The following is a 22634-nucleotide window of genomic DNA, read 5'->3' as shown; positions in this document are numbered from 1 at the left end:
CTCACAAGACCTGGAAGAGTTACAAAGACACATACAAGAGCTGCACAAAACAGGAGAACCATTTGGCTTAAAAATAAACCTGAAAAAGAAATTTAATAAATTCACCAAAGAAATATTTTTTAAATATCTGGCGAAGAACTACCCTGTTTCTCCAACAATACGGCCTCCCCCAATAGGAAGTCCCAGCATGTTTTATAGGCATGAAATGAAATTAAGCCCCTCCCCCCAAATTAAGGCCTATATTAAAACATGCGAAATGGGGGGGAATGCCATTAGGAAGTACTTTTGTTGCACACCCGGATATGGTGCTGCCTGCGTTGACCCCGATACGAGGTGCCCCACCAACGCCGAGGTCAACATCCAAGCTGTCGCCGCCCGCCCGCCCGAAGATGCAAGGGGGAGGGAATTAAGTCACACCCGAAAAGACGACCTAGCCATTTTTTCGGGGCTAAAAAAAAAAAAAAAGACTCGGCCTTATTATATGAGAAACATGGTAGATGTAGTAGACCTCTCTATATAGTATACATTGTCCAATGGATCTCAATGGAAGGCGATGCAACGAAGGAAATTGAACACCGTGTTAAATGTGGTTGGCAGGCATTCAGCAAGCTAAGCATGATTTTCAAGAACCTCCCCCTACGCCTGAAGAAAAAAGTTTTCAATCAGTGTATGCTACCTGCTCTAACATATGCTGGTGAAACATGGATGCTAACGTCGCCATCAATATGAATGCTACAAGTGGTGCAAAGAGCCACGGAAAGATATATGCTCGGCATTACAAGACAAGATAGAAAGACCTGCCACATGGATTAGAGAACAAACAAAAGTATATGATATCATCAAGAGAGTAAAAGAATTGAAATGGAAATGGGCTGATCACATAGCTAGAAGAATTGATAGCAGGTGGACGAAGGCAGTCATAGAATGGATCCCACTTGATAAAAACCATCCACAAAAGAGACCTACATCAGCAAGTATTGTGAGCCTAATCAACAAAAGAAAGCTAAGGACTGTATAGGTTGGAAACATGTGGAAGAGGGCTTCACCCTACAGTGGACCATGGCTAAAATGATGATTTATCATTTACTTAATTCTAATAGGTCTGAATATTTATTTTTTTAATCTCTCCCACAAAAGGGGTTGGAGAAGATTACCTTAATAATTACTTAGAATGGAGTGGGTGTTCTGACTTGGAACATATGTATTGATCCAGCAAGAAGAGAGAAATTTAGCAATAGCAATAGCACTTAGACTTATATACCACTTTATAGTGCTTTTACAGCCTTCTCTAAGCGGTTTACAGAGTCAGCATATTGCCCCCAACAATCTGGGTTGTCATTTTACCCATCTTGGAAGGATGGAAGGCTGAATGAACCTTGAGCCTGGTGAGATTTCAACTGCCCAATTGCAGGCAGCCGGCAGGCAGCAGAAGCAGCCTGCAGTACTGCACTCTAACCATTGTGGCACCATAGCTCATGATAATATTTGGCTTTATAACAATCACTCAAAAGTTGGACCTCTCAGAATTTCCAGCCTTACACTTTATTGTCTGAATCCCTTTTAGAATTTTTCATTTGAAAACATACAACTGAATAATTGTAACCAGATAAAAGGTACAGATATAAATTACAATTCTTATTTTCTTTAAAATAGCTGATTTTAATAATTTTTACAAGCATGGTAAAAACTGAAGACACAACCATCCTTTTAATAAAAAGTTATACTTTTTGAAGTGGCTTGATATGGAAAAAAGAAAATATATACAAAGAACAGTTTATATTTTATTTATGTAAAATATTTGATGTTGTTTGATTTATTTAAAACATTTATATAGCTGCCTATCTTCCAAACAACTCTGGATCACTCCCAATATGTGCTGCATTCAACTGATTAAGTTTTATTTCTGAGTAGAGAATCATATAGACAGGTTCCACTATGCCATGGCTTGTTTAATGACAGAATTTTGAATAAGTATAATTGTCTAGAGTCTAGACTCATACAACATGCTGCTTTAAACAAACTACTATAATTAATGTAAAATGGGAAACCAATCACTAAATTGCATATTAAGATTATGAAAAAGAAATCAGGTGATTAATGAATTGATGTTTATATAATGCTCACAAACCTCAGGTCTATCTTTAATAGATAATTGTTATGGAAAGTATATAGTTAAAAAATTGTTTATTATACATACTAATTTTTGTCTGTACTTCCTTTATTTTAATTCTCTCTTTTGTCTTATATTAGTTGCAACCAGTTACAGCATTTATGAGACCAAGTTTAATGTAGCGGTTAAAACATTAAGCTAGATTATGGGAGAATGTGTTCTAGTTCCACTTTCAAGGAACAAAGCTAGCTGGATGATGTTGAGCTAGTTACTTTCTCTCAGCCACAGGAAGAAGGCAATGGCAACCACTTTGGAAAAATTTGGCCAATAAAACTGTAGGGACTTGTCCAGGCAAACTCTAGAACCGTGATGGCAAACCTATGGCATGTGTGGGCACGTGAGCCTTCGCCCCAGCTCAGTTCCACTGTGCATGTGTGCGCACCTCCCACCACCCAGCTGATTTTGGGGTATCTGCCATGCATACATGGGGGGTGGGGCGCATGCGGGAGACGTGTCCACATGTGCAGGGGGGTGGGGGAGCATGGGGGTTGCGCGTGCATTGCATTATGGTTGCAGGCACATGTGTGCACTCTCTCACACACATTTTCAGCATGCGATGACAAAAAGGTTAGCCATCACTGCTCTAGAACTAGTCACAACTGTATGGAAGAAAAAAAACATTTATATACTCTTCTATTGAAATAATATGGTATACATTTGATTACATCTTCATGATCAGTAGTTCAGTACATTGTATTGCTCGCTACAAGATCCCATGGTTGCTATTTTTTTTTAACAAGATACAATTAACACATTTATTAGCTACTTTGGAACTCCTGTATCCACAGTTCTATAGTTATTTGTTTATCATTTGTTGATTTTTAGTTTTTATGTCATGCAGGCACATAAGAGAGATTTTGGTGGTTAATACACTGCACGAAAGCAAGGCTTGTTTCAATATATCACAGCTGTACTTTATACCACAATTTTATGAATGTTTGCTGAGAAATAACTTCCAAGACAGAATTTATTTCCAGATAAGTGAGAATGTTAAAATCCCATATAACTGAAATTTTATTTTAAAAGACTGAACTCATACATATTTCACATAAACAATTCTGCAAACTGTGAAAGTACCAATTTATAAATGGGAATGAAACTAAGAATTAAATACCTGACCAAGACATTCCACATGCCTGTGAGAATAAACATTAATCTTATTCAATCCCAGGGGCCTTACCATGTTAAAAAGCAAGGCCTAATATAATATAAAAATATGTATGGCATAATGCTAATCACCAAGTGGATATTACTTAGATATTATGGTGCTATCTTAGGCTTCAATTTAAACAATATACTAGAGTGAAAAATCGGAATCATTTGTCTTTGTTCATGATTCTTTTATGTTGTGACAGCTATTTGATTAATGTTTGTAAAAATCCTTCTATCTCCCACTGATGTTGAGGTTGCATACTGCACTGAATATGGTTTGGAGATGACGATTTTCAATATTCTTTCTTTCTATGACATAATGGCAGTCTAAAATAGAAAGAAAAAAAGACAACTGTTTCAAAACTACAGCCTAAGCTCAACAAGTCTCTCTAGTGATCATATCAGCAATTCAGGATTCTGAAAGACTGAAATTAGATATACTAACATTTTCACTTAACAGAGTGAAGAAAACTTACATAGCACTAGTTTCCCCATCTCTCCATGCAACATAAATCCTGAGTGAAAGAAGCATAAAGGATGCAGTCTTGAGCAGAATCCTTTAAACACTCTTATTACCCTTATTTACTCCAGTACAGATAATCCTCGACTACAATTGAGCCCAAAATTTAAGTTGGTGAAAAATTTGTAAAGTGAGTTTTGCCTTTTCCCACATTTGTTAAATGAATGACTGCAGTTCTTAACGTGTTTGTTAAGTGAATCTGGTTTCCCCATAGCTTGTCAGAAGGTCACCAAAGGGGATCACATGACTCCAGGATACTGCAAACATCATAAATGTAAGTCAGTTGTCATTCATCGAATGTAACTGGTGTAACTATGGGGATGCTGCAATGGTTGTAAGTGTGAAAAATGGTTAGTGCCCTTGTAACTAAACGAAGTGTTGCAGGTTGAGGACTACTTGTAGTTGCGTCCTTGGAACACAGGGTTAGCATTAAGGGTATTATTTTGCAGCTACGAACAGAGCCCATCAAATACTCATAATTCCAAGATAGACATTTGTACATTTTAGAAAGCTGTAGATGTGTTGGCCAGATCGCTGCTTAAATATTTATTTTTTATTTATTTTTATTTTGTCAAGCAATTATAAGATAACGGGTATAAGTATAAACATGGTTATGAATACATGAAATTGATACATATAAGGAAAAAAAGAAACAAACAAAAAAGAAACAATAGGACAGGCACGTTGGTGCGTTTAAGCATGCTCCCTATATAATCTGTAATATAATATAATAATCTGGCTGAGAATCCTACAAACTGTAGCCCGACCTACCCAGAGGGCACCATAGCACAGAAAGCTGTTCTTGGGAAACGAAGCCTCTTTCCAAAAGAAACCGCATCTCTTTTCCAAACAGAAATGGAACGGAGCCCGGACTCAGCTGCCCCTTAAGCTCTCCCCCTTTGAACAGTTCTCACCTTGATGAAAGGGGTTTTCTCCTCTTTCTTCTCCACTGGGTGCCACTCCACCACGTCCGCAGGGCGAGAGGCCGGGGAGATCCGGGCTGAAACCGCGGTATTCGCTGTTGGGCCGGAGGAGACCGCACGAACCGGTAACCCCAGCAACCTCTGCCAACCCGCCATCCTCCGCAACGCCGCCATGGTCAACAATCTAACCGGAAGTGGAACCAGATCCTCCGGAAGTTGCTCTGAGGGGGAAAACCGAATGCTTCACGCTCCTTTAAAAAAAAAAAAAGTCTGGATACGGCAGTAGTATAGAAAAACCGATATTTCGGAACTGCGGAGAGATTATTTTAATAATAATAATAATAAAAGCCCCCGATTGAGAAAGCCTTTGTGATGGTGTATGACTAAATACTATTTAGATCAGGGGTCCCCAAATTTGGCAACTTTAAGACTTGTGGACTTCAACTCCCAGAATTCTCCAGCCAGCTATGCTTGGAGTTCTGGGAGTTGAAGTCCACAAGTCTTAAAGTTGCCAAGTTTGGAGATCTGTAATTTAGATTGTTGGAACGTGGTAGTGAACGCCAAAGACTTATCAGTAAAAATAAATCTCCCGCTTATGGCTTTTTCTTCTAATGGTCCCTGCTCTGCTGCCTGGAATTTGCATTGCGAAGCTAATAGGCTTGACAGGTGAATAATAGATCAATTGCCCCACCTATCCCTTTTCTTCTGAAAAGGAATGTTTCATTACTTTATTTTAAAAAGCATACTTCAGCTCAATTGTCAGTTTTCCTTATTGCAACTATTAAGAGCGCAACTATTTTTTTTTAAAAAAAAATTCTATGTAGAAAACGTCTCACGAATTCATGGAAAGGGGAGATTACTCCAATAGCAACAGCACTTAGACTTATATACCGCTTCAATAGTGCTCTCTAAGCGGTTTACAGAGTCAGCATACTGTCCCTCAGCAGTCTGAGTCAAAGTACACCCTCCTGACTTCACAATGGCAAAAGTGACTTAAAAGGAAGAGACAGGTAAAAATATTCCCTTGATGTCTGCTCCAGCTGTATTCTTCCCTCAAGGTCAGTGCCACTAAATATTATTTAATATTTTTAAGGTATAATGATTCACCAGCTTCTAAGCCTCTTTGGAAGATGCATAATTCATATATCATAAAAGGAAAGATGCAACGGTTAATAAATATTTCCATTTATGGTTAAGTTTACACAACGTAGTAGACTGAACTGGGTTTTGGTGCGTAGTTCAAACCTAGTTGGTGAAGTTAGTGTGCTGTTCAATATGATGCCCAAGGCAATTAATGCAGAAACGGATGGTTCCTGTATTAATGAACTGTTCCGCGCAGCTGGGCATTCCAACTCCTTTTGCAGAGGCTTTTGCAAACAGGAGCCGATCTTTCTCCAACTACTAACCCCAAAACACATTCGCACCTGCCGACAAACGAACCAAACGAAATCAAAGCAGTTCGGAGGACCAGCTCAGCGACCGGGCGCGAGAAAGAAAAGGCGAGCGAGCTCGAGCGACGGAGTCCCCTTCCAATCCTAACCCAGAGCGGGCAGTCGCTACGACGGCTCGCGAACCAATGGGTGCGCGCGGACGGGCTTTCCTTGCGCGCTGGGGGGAAACGAGGAAGGCGGTCGAAACGCTCCGGTGTCACCGACGACGACCGTGACGAAGGGAGTCTTGGGAAGGAGGCGGGGGGAGGAAAGGCGGCTTGGAGAGGCGCCGCCATTTTGCGAGGCGAGACGGGTGGCTCGGTGGTCGCGAGCCCCGGGGAAGGTGAGGAAGGCGGCGGGAGAGGAGAGGCCGGGAAAGGTGGGGGCTTGGTGGCCCTTACGGGCGGTGTAAGCTAGGCCTCCCTCAAGGCGCCGCAGACAACCTCGGAGAACGCGTCGTTCCTCCCTCCTGGTCGAGAAGAAAACCGCCCAGCCTTGGATGCTGGCGGAAACTGATCCAAAGCCCGCTTGGTGTTTTCCGCGTTTGAAAAACCCTCCCCGATTTTTGCCCCCGTATCCGAATACAAAATTTGAGGAAGGGGAAGAAACCTGCTCAGTAGTCCGGGCTGGGGTGGGGGGAGAGGGCGGGGAAAGCTCCTATTGAGAGAGGCTTGGGCTCGCCTCCTTTGCCCTGGTGTGTATATGAACGTGGCTTTTTGTGGCAGGTGCAAGTCAACAACAAACATCGACCTTTTTTGAGGTCTGGGATCTTGTTTTCTCTGGGGATCGGAAGGGCGGGCCCTGCGAAACGCTGTCTTCAAAGCGGAAACGTTGAAACCGGAGCGAGCTAAACGGCCAGGAAATGTAAGAGAGACAGTTAGTCTGTAACACTTAAAAACGATGTCTATGCAGCCTGTGATAACAAAGAACCCCCAGTATGCCAGTTGCTGGTAATAGTGCTTTCTTTAATATGACAAGCCCACTCGTACCGAGGAGTGTCTTCTGTTGAATTCGTTGACATTTATTTTCAAGTAGAAACAGTCGTTCAGTACCGCTTTATAAAGCCTTAATACTGTTAAGACCAGAGTACTGCAGAATACAGTACTGCATTCAGTTTTGGCCACCATATTATCAAAAAAGATGTTGAAATTCTGGAAAGAGTGCAGAAAAGAGCAATAAAGATGATTAAGGGGGCTGGAGGGTAAATATATATGAAGAATGGTTACAGGAATCGGTCTAGTGAAAAGAAGGGCTTATGGTGACATGATCGCATGAAAGGTTGGGCTAGAAGACTTTCAGGATCCCTTCTAACTCTTATTCTGTTATTTCTGTTTTTTGAGAAATGATGGTTCAAGTTGCAGTACTTGATGGGAATGGAGTCTTCCGTATTTCACTATTCCTAAATTTGATTTAAGTTTAATATTTAAGTTTTATATGAATCTGAACTAGAGCAAATAGAATGATTTCTGTATCTTGATAGAGTATTTAAGAAACATAGGAAAAGGAATGGAGAATTGTTAGGATTATAATATTGATAAAAAGAAGTGGGTAATAGCTGTTGAAATGAAGGAATTCCTGTTATTCGATTCTGTATTTGCAAATATACCTACTTGCTGAAATTTATTTGTAACCACAAAATCAATACTTGTGGCACTTTCATGGTCATTTGTGGATATGAAGAAAAGCAAAAAATTGAGTTATACATTGAGGTTTCAGTATTTGCTAATTCAGTTTTTCACTGTGACTTTATACAACGTAACTATTATGAATAATGAGAAGCTTCCACATGTTTGGATGATTTAGTGATGTAGAGAGAATCAGACTGAATCACAAATACAATATGAGAAGGAAGAGGAGAGAAAGATGTGAAAGTCATGGCTAGTTGAATGGAGTTGGTAAAGGTCCTTCAAAGCAGGGGTCCCCAACCACCGGGCCCCGGACCGGTACCAGTCCGTGGATCATTTTCTACCGGGCCGCCGGTTTGCTGGGCGCCGCCATCTTGTTTCAACGAGAAAGTGCTTCTGGGTGAGCTTTTCTGGTTGGAAAACGGCGTTTGGGTCCTGAAGGAATCTCGTGCCTTAGTTTCATCGAAGGGGGCAGCTTTGAACGAAGAGCTGTCCCGATGGCGGAGGAGATTAAGAAAGCACAAAAAGGTACAAAGGAGGAGTTGAAGGTGGCGGGAGAAGCGGGGACGGCTGGCTGGCCGGTCGCTCGGCTCGCCTTGTCTTGGTCATGCGTGCTGATGCGGTACCAGGCCGTGGCACAAAAAAGGTTGGGGGCCACTGCTTCAAAGGAAAGAGTTGAGAATTTAAAAATAAAAGGAAATATAAAAAGCAGTGTATGAAAATGAAAAAAACAAGGTTGGTTTGCAAGGATAGAAGGATATGTATGGAGTGATGCAGTGATAATTTTGATATAAATTAGATTTAGCTATATTTTCTCTTTCTGTCTGATGCCTTCATACTTTGACTTTTTTTTACTCCTTTCCTGCACTTTACAAAGCATTGGTTTTATATATGCTAGTTTTTTTCCCTCAGAACCCCTGTATCCTGTATATACTCATGGATAAGCCCATCTACATCTAAGCAGATCCTTGAATTTTTTAACCAACATGATAATGAAGAATGCACTATCTGCAGATAAGCCAATTGTGAAAAATAATTTTTTTTTTGAGGTATGGCTTATTTGATGGTGTCACATTTTTCATGATATTTTGGTTAAAATTGGAGGGTCATCTTATCCACAGATGGACATATGTGGGTATATATTGCATGCATGTACTTTACAGTACTGCTGTTTAATAAACATGCGCAATGGGGCTGTGAGAATGATCTTGGGAGATGAAGACCTTCAGCTTAGACCAGGGGTCCCCAACCGCCGGTCCGCGGACTGTACCGGTCGCGGAACAAGCCTTACCGGGCCGCTGGTTGCTGGGCACCGCCATCTTTTTGTTAAAAAGCGCTTCCGGTGAGCTTTTCCGGGAAGAAAGCTCACCGAAGCGCTTCATATAAAGATGATGGCGCTAGCGCTTCGGTGAGCTTTTCCGGTAGAAAGCCATTTCTACCCGAAAAAGCTCACCGAAGCGCATGCCGCCATCTTTTGATAAACAGCGCTTCCGGTGACGCCACCGAAGCGCCTTTTCGTCATAAAAAGATGGCGGTGCCCAGTTGACGCCGTAACCGGCCGCGGCGCCCAGCTAATGCCGGAACCGGGCCGTGGCGTCGAAAAGCTTGGGGATCAATAGCTCAGACAAGAGATATCAGACAATGTGAAAGGAAATAGGAGCATGGGAAATGTTTCAAAAGAGACCCATCCCCTCAGGTCTCTGAAAAGTAAGGCAGTAGAGAAGTGCTTTCAGATTTGCAAGACTTTGTTTCTGTAACCCCACAATAAAAGTAGTATTGGTACTCTTGGTTTTGGTCCAGATTAACTTGAAGCACTGACAGAATGGCTTTATTAATGAAAAAATGCTTCTTTTGTACTAGATATTAAGCCAGTAATTGACAGTCTGGCTGTTCTCATCAAAGTAAGTTCAAAACATCAAAATGACAAAGTAATCAAAATTTTGGAAGATGAGCGAATAGAATAGAATTCTTTATTGGCCAAGTGTGATTGGACATACAAGGAATTTGTTTTGGTGCATATGCTCTCAGTGTACATAAAGGAAAATATACATTCATCAAGAATCATAAGGTATCCAAAATCATCCAAAACTTTGATGTTAGATTCTGGAGTTTTTTTTTTTTTAAGTGATACTTGGTATGTGAAAGCTGATGCTAATCTCAGCAATAAGATATAACCTTGGTTCCTAAATCACATTAGTTAGATTCATAGAACTTGCTAAGCAAGAGACAAACTGTATTATGCTTAATCTATGAAATAAATCTATGAAGCTAAAAATACATTTTCAAACTTAAAAAAATAAAAATTCACAGCCACTGAATCTCAGCATGCTGATCTGCAAATGTATATTTCATCTGACATGCTTGGGAAGGAAGGTAGAGTAAGTGTTAAAATATTTTTGACTAGATTTAAATTAAACATCAGAGGAGAAGATACTAATGGGAAATAAGAGATGTAGTGACTGATTTGGCCACTGGGAATTTCTTGGTCAGTTTTAATTAGTTTGGTTATTAAACTTTGGTTTGGAGATCTGTTCTAAAGATGTGGCAGTAAAACTTTGTGTATCTTGAATAAGAAGGCAGATCGTAGAATAATAGTCATGCATGCGCATAGAAACTGGTAATATTTATATCCTCTGTATGTCTCAACTTCCATTAGCAATAGCGTGTAGACTTATATACCACTCCATAGTGCTTTACAGTACTCTCTGAGTACTCTCAGTATGTCATCATACTGTTCCCCAACTATCTGGGTCCTCGTTTTACCAGCCTTGGAACTATGGAAGGCTGAGTCAACCTTGAACCGATCAGTATCGAACTCCAGACTGTGGGCAGTGTTAGCCTGTACTACTGCATTCTAGCCACTGTGCCACTACAATAAAAGCTGTAGTTTTGTGATGATTTAATTGTACCTTGCCTTTAGATTAACACTACATGAATGGGAACTAGTAAGCCAAGTATAGGTCTTACAAACGCCCTTAAATTTATCAGGCAGGGATAAGAACTTCTTTATTTCTTTTCTTTTTTTTATAAATTTTTATTGGTTTTTAAAACAAACATAAATAAACAAAACATAAAAACATCAGGCCATCTTCCATATATGTACATACAGTGTGCCGGTTGGTTTACAAATTGTTTTGTGGTTCCATTTCGTAGTCTTCAATTACAATTACATTGTATATGATCTTGTATTTTCAATCCAATATTAGATACATTGGTATCATTATTAATCATTTGACTATACTTTTATTCATTCATGCTTTAGGAAATAATCATATTTTACTTAATTTGTTTTGTGACAATTCATATTATCATCCCAAATCTATCCTAAAATCATTTTGTAGATATAATAAGGAAAGAATACATCTTTATATATTTAGTATTTTCTAAAAGTCTACATATTTCGTTACTATACTTTATTGTCTAACCATTGATAGAATAGATCCCAAACTTTATAAAATTGTTTATCATCCTGTTCTCTAATTTCAAATGTCAATCTGCTCATTTCAGCACATGCCAATATTTTCTTAATGATTTCCTCCTGTGATAGTATTTTCTCATTTTTCCAGTTTTTAGCAAATACAATCCTAGCCGCTGTTAATACATTTACAATCAGGTATTTCAAGTCTTTACTATATATTTCAGGTAAAATTCCCAATAAAAATATCTTTGGTTTCAAATCTATATGTTTTTTTGTCATTTTTTTCCAACCACGTGTGGATTTTAGTCCAGTATTTTTTAGCATCCGCACAAGTCCACCACATATGGTAATATGAGCCAGGTGTCTGATGACATTTCCAACATTTTTCGGATTTATTCTTGAACATTCTTGCTATTCTTGTCGGGGGAAAATGCCACCTGTAAAACATCTTATACAAATTTTCTTTATATGCTGTTGACATTGTCATTTTATAATTTTGAGACCACAATTTTTGCCATTTCTCTAGATCAATCCCATATCCAAAATTCTTCCCCCCAAGCAATCATAGTTTCTTTAACTTGTTCTTCTTCTAGTTTAATTTCTAATATCCATACAATTTTTTAATCACCTTTTCATCAGTACCTGTCAAAATCTTATCTAAATCAGTCAGTTTATCATAGAAACCTTCTGTTTTAGAATCTTTATCAATCTTGAATGTATTTGCGCATATGAAAAACAATTCATCTTTATACCTTGTTCCTCTACTTTTTGTATAGATTTAAGTTCACCCTTTTCATTCAATATTTCACCATATCTAACTGTTTGTTCCTTTTTGTATATTATAGGATAAGAAAATGCTTCAATAGTCGATAGCCAGACTGGAATTTTCAAATAACATTGTCTTTTAATCTTCTCCCAGTTTAACCACAGAGACTCCCGTATATAATGTCTTCTAAAATACCCCTGTGTGTTAGTTCCTTTATACCATAAAAAAGCATGCCACCCCAACAACAGATCATATCCTTCTAATGTCAACAATCTAGTATTTCTTAATGTTATCCATTCCTTAACCCACATCAAATTTGTAGCTTGGTAATACAACTCCCAATTAGGCAGACCAAATCCTCCTCTTATTCTAGCATCTTGCAAAAGTTTTAACTTTATTCTCGCTTTCTTACCTTGCCATATATATTTCAACACAATTTTATTTAAATCTTCAAAATAGTCTTTTCCAAGCCGAATTGGAATTGTTTGAAACAAATATAAAATTCTGGGTAATATATTCATCTTGGTTGTTGATATTCTCCCTATTAATGACAGTTGTAAATTTTCCGATTTTGCCAAATCTAGCGCTATCTGCTGTTTAAGTTTGATATAATTATTCTCTTTTAGTGTACTGCATCTTGCTGTCAAGTATATGCCCAAGTACTTGATCTTATTCGTGACCTGAATTTTCACTACGTCTGCCAGTTCTTCCTTTTGTCTTGATAGCATATTCTTTCTCAAGATCTTTGTCTTTATTTATTTTCAAACCAGCCACCTTTCCATATGTCTCTATCTTTTCTATCAATTTTGATGCTGTTTCTAGTGGGTCTTCTAAAATAAAAACCAGATCATCTGCAAATGCTTGCAACTTAAATTCTTCCTTTTTAATTTTCATCCCTTTTATATTCTTTTCATCTCTAATATTTCTATTTAGCACTTCCAAAGTTAACACAAACAGAGGTGATAATGGGCACCCTTGTCTTGTTCCTTTTCTTATATCAATAGAGTCTGTCAGTTCTCCCTCTATCATTACCTTTGCCGTCTGCTTATGATATATAGCTTCTATTGCTTGAATAAATTTTCTAGCAAAGCCCATCTGTTCCAGCAGTAATAACATGAATCACCAATTCACATTATCAAATGCCTTCTGTGCATCTAGAAATATCAAAGCCATTTGTTTTTCAGGATGTGCCTCGTAGTATTCCAAAGTGTCCAAGATTACTCTCATATTGTTTTTAATTTGTCTCTTTGGCAGAAATCCATTTTGATCAGGGTAAATAAAATTATTTAAGTATTTTTTAAGTCTTTCTGCCAATATTGAAGCAAAAAAATTATAATCTGCGTTTAGCAGGGAAATAGGTCTATAGTTCTTGATTTGTAATGGATTGGCCTGCTCTTTTGGAATAAGTGTAATATAGGCTTCTGACCATGATTTAGGTATCCTTTAACATAACTTCAAGCAATGGAAGATTCAACAATTCTTGTAATGTTTTGTAAAATTCTGCCGGAAGTCCATCTGGGCCTGGTGCCTTTCCATTATTTTGCTTCTTGAGTGTTTCAGTTAACTCCATCATCGTTATATTGCTTTCTAACATTGTTTCAATCTCTTTAGGTATCTGGGGTAACTTAGCATTTTGTAGGTACTGTTTGACTCTTTCCTCATCAATATTCTCTTGTGTGTATAGTTTCCCATAATAGTCTCAAATGATTTCCTTCTTCTCTTTACTACCATAGCAAACTTGGCCTTGATCATCTATTAATTGCAATATTTTCCTTGATTCTTTCTCCTTTCTCAATTTATATGCTAACCATCTACTAATCATCAGGTTCTTCTAGACCTTAATCCAATTGTGAAGTAACCAATTGCGATTCCAAATAAAAATAGTAGGGAAAAAGAAGCCAAATAGTAATAATAATAAAAAAAGAAAAAAGAATTTCTTCAGGTTCTTGTATACCTTAATCCAATCGATTAGTTAGATAACAATGAAAATTCAAAAATGAAGGAAATAAACCATAAACATACACAAAAGAGAAAAAGTTGTAAAGTCCTAAAAAAGACGGAAAAGTGAGGAGTAAAAAGCTAAAAAAAAATTTTTTTCAGGTTCTTCAACACCTTAATCCAATTAAGAGGTCTCAAATATAAAAGGCTGCATAAGAGAAAAAGAAAAAAAAAAGCCAGGAAGATAAAAAGAAAGAAAAAACCAGTATTGGAGGTAGATGGAAAAACAAAAGTACCAGAAAGGCAAAAAGAGAAAAAGAAAAAAAAAGGCTACTCCCTTAAAAAGAAAAGGAAGGGAATCATTAATACTAAAACTTTTCTTTTAAAATAAAAAGCAAACATAAAAATTTAACTCCCAAAGACAAACATAAAAAAAAAGCAAAGACAAGTTCCAAAGAACTAAAAATCCAAATAGCTATTTCAAAAAGTAAACTGTTGAGGAGGGGTAACACAGCTTAGGAAAAATCAAGAAAACACACTGCACTTTGTTTAGTTATCCAAGGCTCTTGTTATAACACTCTTCTCCAGAAACTTATCACCTTTTCTTTTCCTATAAACTTCAACACCAGACTCTAGCTGTTGATAGAAACCCAGAAGAGCACCTGCAATAATACTCTCCCATGCTCTTCCCTCTATCTTATCAAACAGGCAATGTCCTTGAAAAGAAGTCTCAGTTCTTTCTCAGCTTTGTCTGGTCAAAAGAGAGATAGAATATTTCCAAGCCTCTAGTTGGCAGTGTTACAAAGTTTCTTTGCTTTCACTTTCCCCCTCCTTTTCCAAGCAAAATGTAATAAGAATTAATAAAAAAAAAGATATTTTAAAAAAAGAAATAACTAAAAGGGAGTCTCTAGCCTAAAATGTTACAAAATCAAAAAGGAGAAAAAAAATAGATGGAAAAGAAAAAACCAGTCCAGTTTCAAAATATAAGATCATGTATAGAAAATCCAGCAATGAGAAAAAAAAACATTACTTTGACATTCCTGTTTAAAATCGCCGCTTAATCACTTCTGTCAAAACTTTTACAGATTCTTTCTTTTCCTTAGGGTGTCCTTTCAGATCTTAGAATAAAGAAAAAGTTCTCACCAAACCGGTACACTCTCTCTTTCTATTCTCTTTCGTTTTGGAGCTGTCCCAACTTCAGCAGCTTTAATGGCTGCCTCTTTGCCGCTGGCAAGAAGAGCTTCTCCTGGATCTACCAGGGACTTTGCGGTATCCCTGGGATCGACAGGATGCGCTCTTCACTTTCACCATCTCTTCGGGATGGTTTAGATCCGATAGGACCGTCTAGGAGCAAAGATATTGGAAGCGATCTTAGACCTCCAAGATCTCATGCCGTATCGTCGCGACACCAGCTCCGCCCTCCCATCTTTATTTCTTAAAAGGTGAATTCTGGTCCTCATGAGAACCATTATAGTGAGTGTGTAAATAATGGTAGCAAAGTACAGGTGGTCCTTGGGGTATGGCCATTTGTTTAGCAACCATTCAAACTTGGTGATTGCACCGAACAAAGGGGATTTATAACTGGTCCTTGGTGTTCCAGCCATTACAGTGTGTTCCCTGATCATGAGATTTCTGATGTTCCCTGCTGGGTTCCCACCAGGAAAGTCAATGGAGAGGTTGGCATTCATGGTCATGTTTGATGGCAACTTGGGACTATTGGAGTTATTGCTAAGTGACATGGTCATGTGATGTTGCATTTTACATCTATGTCAATTAGCAGTGGCAATTCACATCTCAATTACTGTTATAAGGTGAGGATAACGTTTGCTGTGGAGCTCACAAAGAATTCACAATTTTGAATTCCATGTATTTGTTGTTTTCCATGTTGAAAATTCATGGAATTTAGTTTTAATAAGCAATTGCTCTCAAAGAAATATAATTACTTCTGGAATTCTACAAGAGAATAACAGATAATGTTTCTACTCTGAAAGGATTCTCTTTTTACTTGTTAGTGGAGGCTTTGTGTACAGAATCAAAGTGCTTTCGACCCATAAATCTTTCTAAATCTGTTTCAGACATCAAAAATTCAGAAGATTATTTGACTGATAAAACACAGGAATTATGTACTCAAGGCCAGATTGCCAGTCTATTAAAAAGCTAAGAATGCATTTGTAAAGTTTTAACTAGTACGAATATGTGCAAGATTAGAATTTAGTCTCTTTCTGAAGCTCAGGAAATGGATGGGAAAAGTAGTGGTCTGTCCTTATCTGCTTATGTTTTCTGAAACTACCATTTTCCTTATGAACAGTTTACAATAAGCTCTTCACATTATTTAATAATAACCAGTGATACAAATTTGACCTTAGTTATATACTTAGCTGATTCTAGCAATGAGATGTTAGATTTATATTTATGTTAACATGTATTTGCAAAGTTGAAGATAATAGTTGGAGTTTTTGTGAAATTGTGGGTTACCGCTGTGCGGAATTGCAGATTTGAGAACCTGTAACCATTCTTGACTTATAACGCAATATATCGATTTGTGCCATATCCAGAATTTTGTTTTTCTTATTTACAGAATTATATCTCAATCAGATCTTTCAATTTTATTTGTGATCTAATGCATTGCTTACTTTTCATAGTTTTGTCAGTGATTAGTACTGCATTGACCAAGTGTGTTCAATTCAGAGTTCAATCAGAATAATTATCTGTATCTTATTTCTTGTGTTTACATGTTTTGTTTTTTTTTACTCATATTCTTTTCATTTCCTTCAAAATATTAAATACAATTAATTTAAAAATTATGAAGCCTGTTACACATGAAGCTGGAAACATTTTGGTTTTAAAGTTGCTTTAGAAGTTACTGCTGCTGGGATTATAAACTACATGAGCATTTGAATAAAAACATTGTATTTTATTTTCCCTACAGAAATCTTTATAATCCACTTCTTATGACCTTCTGGAATGGCAGTTAACCATTGAAAGGTTTGTGCTGGAAGATTCCTGAGGCATTTGTACTTCACAGATAGCAATGGAGTATGAGAGAAGGTAAAATATTCATTCAATTACTTTACAGCCTAGGAAGAAATACGTTGTGTCTTTTTTTCTTAAGAATTGCTAGGGTTAGATAAGTAATGTTGTTAAGCAAAGACGTTTTGAAAAGAAATCAATGCTAATTTTAGGATCTGTTCTGTTAAAACTTCATACAACCAAAATGATGCCTCTATATATGCACATGACCAAATATAATATATAGAAATCATATTGACTATATTATTGCTAATAATAAGGAGGAACTCAAATATAGCATCAAAGGCATGATCAGGTGCTGACTGTGGAACAAACCATGAACTACTTCAAAGTTAAGTTAAAGAAAAAGAAAGCCAGTCAGTTTCCAGGATATGATCTTGATTATATACCAATGATTTTCAAGAAACGCATCACTTTGAAGTCTTGAACTTCATTGATAGAGAATCAGAGAAATTATGGAATGAATTTAAACAAGTAATTAAGGATAAATGTGAAAAGAGGTTGTCGAAAAAGAAGAAAGAAAATGGTGTTAGAATAAATCATGGAAATTCAAGAAGCCAAGAAAGACAAAAAAAGATGGAAAGAAACTTAACAATGAGTTTCAAAGAGCTGTTAGAAGAGATGAGAAGCAGTATATTACAGTAATATTTAAAAAGACATTGAAGTTGAAAAGAAACAGAAAAAAGGAATGTCTTTTAAAAAGAAAGTTCCAACCTCAAATTAGTATCCTAAAGGACGCGACAGATGGTAACCAATTCAAAGGAAGTTGGAAGTATTTTAAAATACTATATAGTAGAGATGTCAACATCTAAGATACCTTAGAAGATATTCGTTATTTATGACAACTTCTGGTACTAGAAGTTAAAGTTATATCAGCACTCCAGTCATTACTAAATTGGAAAGCTGCAAGAACTGATGGTAAGCAAAAAAATAACCCAATCCTAATCAAGTTATGCCAACAAATCTGAAGAATGACACAGGAGCAAACCAATTAAAAGAGGTCAATCTATGTTCCAATACCAAAAAAAGTGTTTTTTTGTAAAAAAAAAAAAAATTTTTTATATTTTAAAAACATCTCTTTTGGTGAACAATGTGGTTCCAGGTTTTTACATTTCAATACAAACATGACCCTAGTTACATATTTATCTTTCATATTCAATTTCATATATCATTACTTTTCCCATTTTTTTATAAATTTTCTCAAATATTCTTACATTCATTACATTTATTTTCTCCATTTTCAATTCGTATCAGCTTATTTCGATTTTTCTTTAAGTATTCTCATGTCTTATTTTATAATATCCAAAAATTTTATTTCGCTTTTATACTCATTATACTTTTATCTGTCACATTTGCAATTTTATCACATACTTTTATTTCATTATTCAGTAAGTTTCATCTTAATTCTAATAGTTCAAAAATTATCCCCTTTAATTATCAATTCGAGTGTGTCACCCCTTTGTCTTATACATCCCTCAATTTACTCCCCTTTAATTCATAGTAAAAATTGATCATAATGTAATCACTTTTTAATTATCACATTCTAGGTTAATAACAATAATCTCCTAACTACTACATATCACATATACATTTATATATTTTAAGTCAGATTCCAAATGGTATTCTTTCCCTCGATTACATTCTAAGTCATTTATTATTTCAAATGTATTAATCTGTTCAATTAATTATAGAAACTGATATTAATCTTTCTATTACAATCCTCATAATGCATTTTAACTTTATTCTTCATTTTATTAAGTATGATTAGTATTCTTATCATAACTTCCCAATTTCACATTTATTCCAGTTATATCTATATATGATTTAACAGTAATCCTTAAAAAATTCAAATAAAGAAGAAATATCAGTTCCAGTTCTTTTCAGTTTTAAAATCTATATTCTTATATATCACAACACATTCCCTTGCAGAATCCCCTTTCCTATTCTTTATCTACCCATTATCTCTAGTTCTCTAATTTCTTTTCATTTTTGTTTGTTTTCTACATCCCCTTATTTTCTGGTCTTTCTCTTATTCCCCCTTTTTTCCTTTATTTTTTCCCTCCTTTTCTTATTCCAGTTTTTATCCCCCTCCCTCTCTTGAGCTTTCTTCTGTAATTCCCTTTTCTGCTGTTTCCTTTTTCTTTGTCTGACTTTCCAAACAATTCCCTCTTTAGTTCTTCCCTCAAACTTCCAAATTTTCATTTTCATTCTTTTTCCCCCTTGTTTTAATGTTCGTTGTTCCATTTGTTCATTAAGGCTGGCTTCTTCTTTTTAACAACTCCTTCCCTTCTGGTTCTCCTTGTACTTTTTTGTTCTTCAGCGTCGCCATTTCTAATTTTTGTAATGCAATACTCCACATTTCCATTCTTTCATGTATCATTTCCTTTATGCTTCTTAATTCCAATTTTATTTCCACACAAAGTTCTGCCATTTTTGTGCACTTCTTTTAATTTTAATTTTTCCTTTTCTTTAATGTTTAAGTCCAATCCAGTTGTCCAGTAGTTTATTTCAACCAGTGTCTGTGATATTTATTTCCAACAATCAATGTCCATAAATCTTTATTTCCAGGTTCCTTCTGTTAATTTCTCTTTCAATTTTTTCCAAAGTCACCAAATAATCCCAGGGTAATTTCTTCACACTTCTTTGTTATCTTTATAATATTCTGTTTTTTCACTTTTCAGGGTTTCTGTATAATTATTACAAAGTTCCTCTCATTTTATATCAAGTTCCAGTTTAAAAAAGGACCAAGCATTTTTCAAAGAGTCACTGAAATTTTTCCCTTTCTTTTCCCTTTCTTTCTTTCCCTTTTTAGGCTTTTAAATTCCAATTATTCAATAATGCCAATTATTAGCTATTTTTAACACATTCAATTTCAGCATTTAGTTATGCCTGTTTAGTGCCAAAATCATATATTTATCCAGTTTAATTTCCAAGTCTTTTATGGTCAATTTTTTTTCTTCTAGCTTCCTCTTTGAATTTAGTTCTTTTCAAAGTTCTAACACTTCCACCTGTTTCCAATTTTCTTCTCTCTCTCTCTGGTCGCCGCTTTTATGATCTTTCCTAACAAATTCTTTATTTCTTAATTCCGGGGTACCTTAATGTCCATAAATTGTGCCTGGTTCACACTTTGCTCACGACTTCTCCGCTACAGCACATTCTTATTTTCCCGGACTGCCTCCTGTCTTCATGGTGGCCATTTTTGACCATCGCTGCAGCTCGTGTTCGGAGGGGGGTTTCCTTGGCGAGGAGGGTTCCTTGCGGCTCCCCTCAACCCTCCAATCCCCCTTTCTTCACCACCCCTCCAGGGTGGTTCCAGTCCCAATTGGGACCCTCCAACGAGGGAGCATGGAGCAAAACCACGCACGATTGTGGATTTCGCTCCAACACGACAGGAAGACAACCGGAAATCCCCCCCAAATTTTTTAATGGTGTATGCAAACTATTGTACAATATCATTCATTTCACATACTGGCAAAATAACGCTTAGAGTCATCCAACACAGATTAGAGCCCTACATGGAAAAGGATATGCCAGATGCTCACTCTGGCCTAGAGAAGACCAAGCAACACAAGACATTATTGCTGATGCATTCTGAACAACTGAAAAGCCTTATGAAAAGAATATCAAGAAGATGTCTGTATGTGCTTCATCGATTATAGAAAAGCCTTTAATTGTGTCAATTTGTGCAATATGCTCAGAAAAATGGAAATCTCAGGACATCTCATTGTCCTCACAAGAAACTTAGATACAGGTCAGGAAGCCACAGTCCAGGCATAACATGGTGAAACAAACCCAAATTAATGACAAAAGGTAGAACAACCAGCCTTAGAATTGGCAATGAAGCTATGGAAATGGTGGATAGCTTCTGTTTTTTAGGATCAAATATTGACAGTAAAGGAATAAGCAGTCGAGATATGCAATAGATTAGTACTTGGTAGAGCAGCCATGCTGTATCATTCAAATGCCATGATGTGTCTACCTACAAAAGTCAGAATTGTGCAAACCATGATATTTCCTATGGCACTCTGTGGGACTGAAAGTTGGAGGTTAAAGAAGCAAAATAGAAAGAGTATTGGTATTGGGAGACCCAAAAGAACAGATTAGACATAGATTGTCACAGACAAAATCAGCCTATATGATTTTAGGTGTTGAAAGCAACTTGATATCATATAATTTATTAAAACTAAATGAGTAACAAAATTAAGGCTTTTTCTCTCTTTAGTCATCATTAGCTTCAACATCATTATTAGTAGAATAGGAAGAATGTATAATCTGTAATGATGAACATGAACCTTTGTGAGCTGGTCTTATAAATATAGTGAAATATTTCTGGGGCAAAGCAACAATATAATATGAGAGTTGTGTATGACTAACAATGTAATCTACTGTATTTGTCCACTGTTCTTAATGTAGTAAAGAAAAGATTTAGCCCAAGAAAGGCATTTAATGCACTCTGCCAGAGAAAGCAGTGATAAAAAAGGGCTTGGCAGTACTAGGAAACCTAGTGTGCTTTGCTTTGCTTGCGTTTCTCATCACTAGAACAGCAAAAAGAAATGAAAAGCCATAACTTGCAGTGTCATCATTCATATAACCTTCCAAGTTACAGAACTATAAGAAATAGTAATGGGTCATCTTTTAAGCACCCCCCAAAGCAATTTATCCAGGCTGCGCGGGAACACAAGGCTGCCCACATGACCCGCGAGAACACAAGGCTTGCATTGCGAACAACATAAGGTAGTAGTGAGGGGGAAAAGTAGTGGGGGGGGGAACTTGCCCCACTCGCCGCACAAGCCTGGCCTGGCCACCGGGCTGCTTCTTTCTGCTTCTTTCTTCTGCTTTTGGCTGCACGCAAGGAAAGCAGAAAAAGTCTTTCTTACTCTCCCCCAAACTCAGCCAGAAATGAGTCTTTGGGACCCTGCAAGGCATCCTGCTCCAAGAGACTGTGCCGGCAAGTGTCACAAAGACTCATTTCTGGCAGAGTTTGGGGGAGAGAAAGAAAGACTTCTGCTGCTTTTGCTGCTTTCCTTGCATGAAGCCAAACGTTTCTTCTCTCTCTCTCTCTCTCTCTCTCTCTCTCTCTCTCTCCCTCTCCCTCTCCCTCTCCCTCTCCCTCTCCCTCTCCCTCTCCCTCTCCCTCTCCCTCCTCCCTCCCTCCCTCCCTCCCTGAGAACAGAGCTGGAGATGGTATCCTGTGATCCCAAATAAAGAATGATCGGTCAGAAGGAAAAGGGGGGGGGATTTTCCTGCAGACTTTTTGGGGGATTTTCCCAGAGTCTCTGGTCTGCGGGATTTAAAATTATGAGTTTGGTGGTCCCTGAGGTCCAAAAGGTTGGCGACCCCTGGCCTAAATTGATGCCTTTCAATTGATGACTAGGACTATTTATTTCAATCATACCTATTATAAGGGATTATCAGTATCATTACTGAAGTGCAGTGAATGCTCCGATTTCCATTGATTTCTTCATGAGGGGGTTAAGAACAATTCACTACAGCAGCAAAGCTTGCTGGCTAGGGAATGAAACATATCACAATATGTTGACTTGACAGTTAACAAACTTTAATAGGTGAAAAACAGCTACTGTAAATTAGGAATTTTAGTCTGAACATAGTACTGGAGAGGATTTCACAAAAACTGTGTCCATCTACCTTGAATGATAGTTGC

The 22634-nt window shown here is 37.2% G+C and overlaps 2 protein-coding genes across 4 annotated transcripts in view; one reads left to right on the top strand and one right to left on the bottom strand.

Annotated features, from left to right (window-relative positions):
• Nucleotides 1–4961, bottom strand: part of NDUFB11 (NADH:ubiquinone oxidoreductase subunit B11) — a 56899-nt gene extending 51938 nt beyond the window's left edge. The window contains exon 1 of the mRNA XM_026684131.2: nt 4757–4961. Coding sequence (XP_026539916.1) covers nt 4757–4939 — 183 coding nt within the window. The 5' untranslated portion in view covers nt 4940–4961. The remainder of the gene's footprint in view (nt 1–4756) is intronic.
• A 1281-nt stretch (nt 4962–6242) lies between these two features.
• The window catches only part of RBM10 (RNA binding motif protein 10), a 37206-nt gene continuing 20814 nt past the window's right edge, over nt 6243–22634 (top strand). Inside the window, exons 1-3 of one of the 3 annotated variants that reach the window (XM_087956633.1) lie at nt 6430–6538; nt 6921–7059; nt 16872–16990. In XM_087956633.1, the coding sequence (XP_087812759.1) occupies nt 16974–16990 (17 nt within the window). In that variant the 5' untranslated portion in view covers nt 6430–6538; nt 6921–7059; nt 16872–16973. Of the gene's footprint in view, nt 6539–6920; nt 7060–15045; nt 15385–16871; nt 16991–22634 lie in introns of those variants that run through there. The other 2 variants (XM_087956632.1, XM_087956634.1) reach the window with 2 other exon arrangements.

This window comes from Notechis scutatus, chromosome 2 (assembly GCF_049901735.1).
Source record: "Notechis scutatus isolate UNSWTSFEM ecotype Mainland chromosome 2, rNotScu1.2, whole genome shotgun sequence".
Lineage (NCBI taxonomy): Eukaryota > Metazoa > Chordata > Lepidosauria > Squamata > Elapidae > Notechis > Notechis scutatus.
Note: the sequence above shows the minus strand (reverse complement) of the source record. Positions and strands in the feature narration are given on the sequence as shown.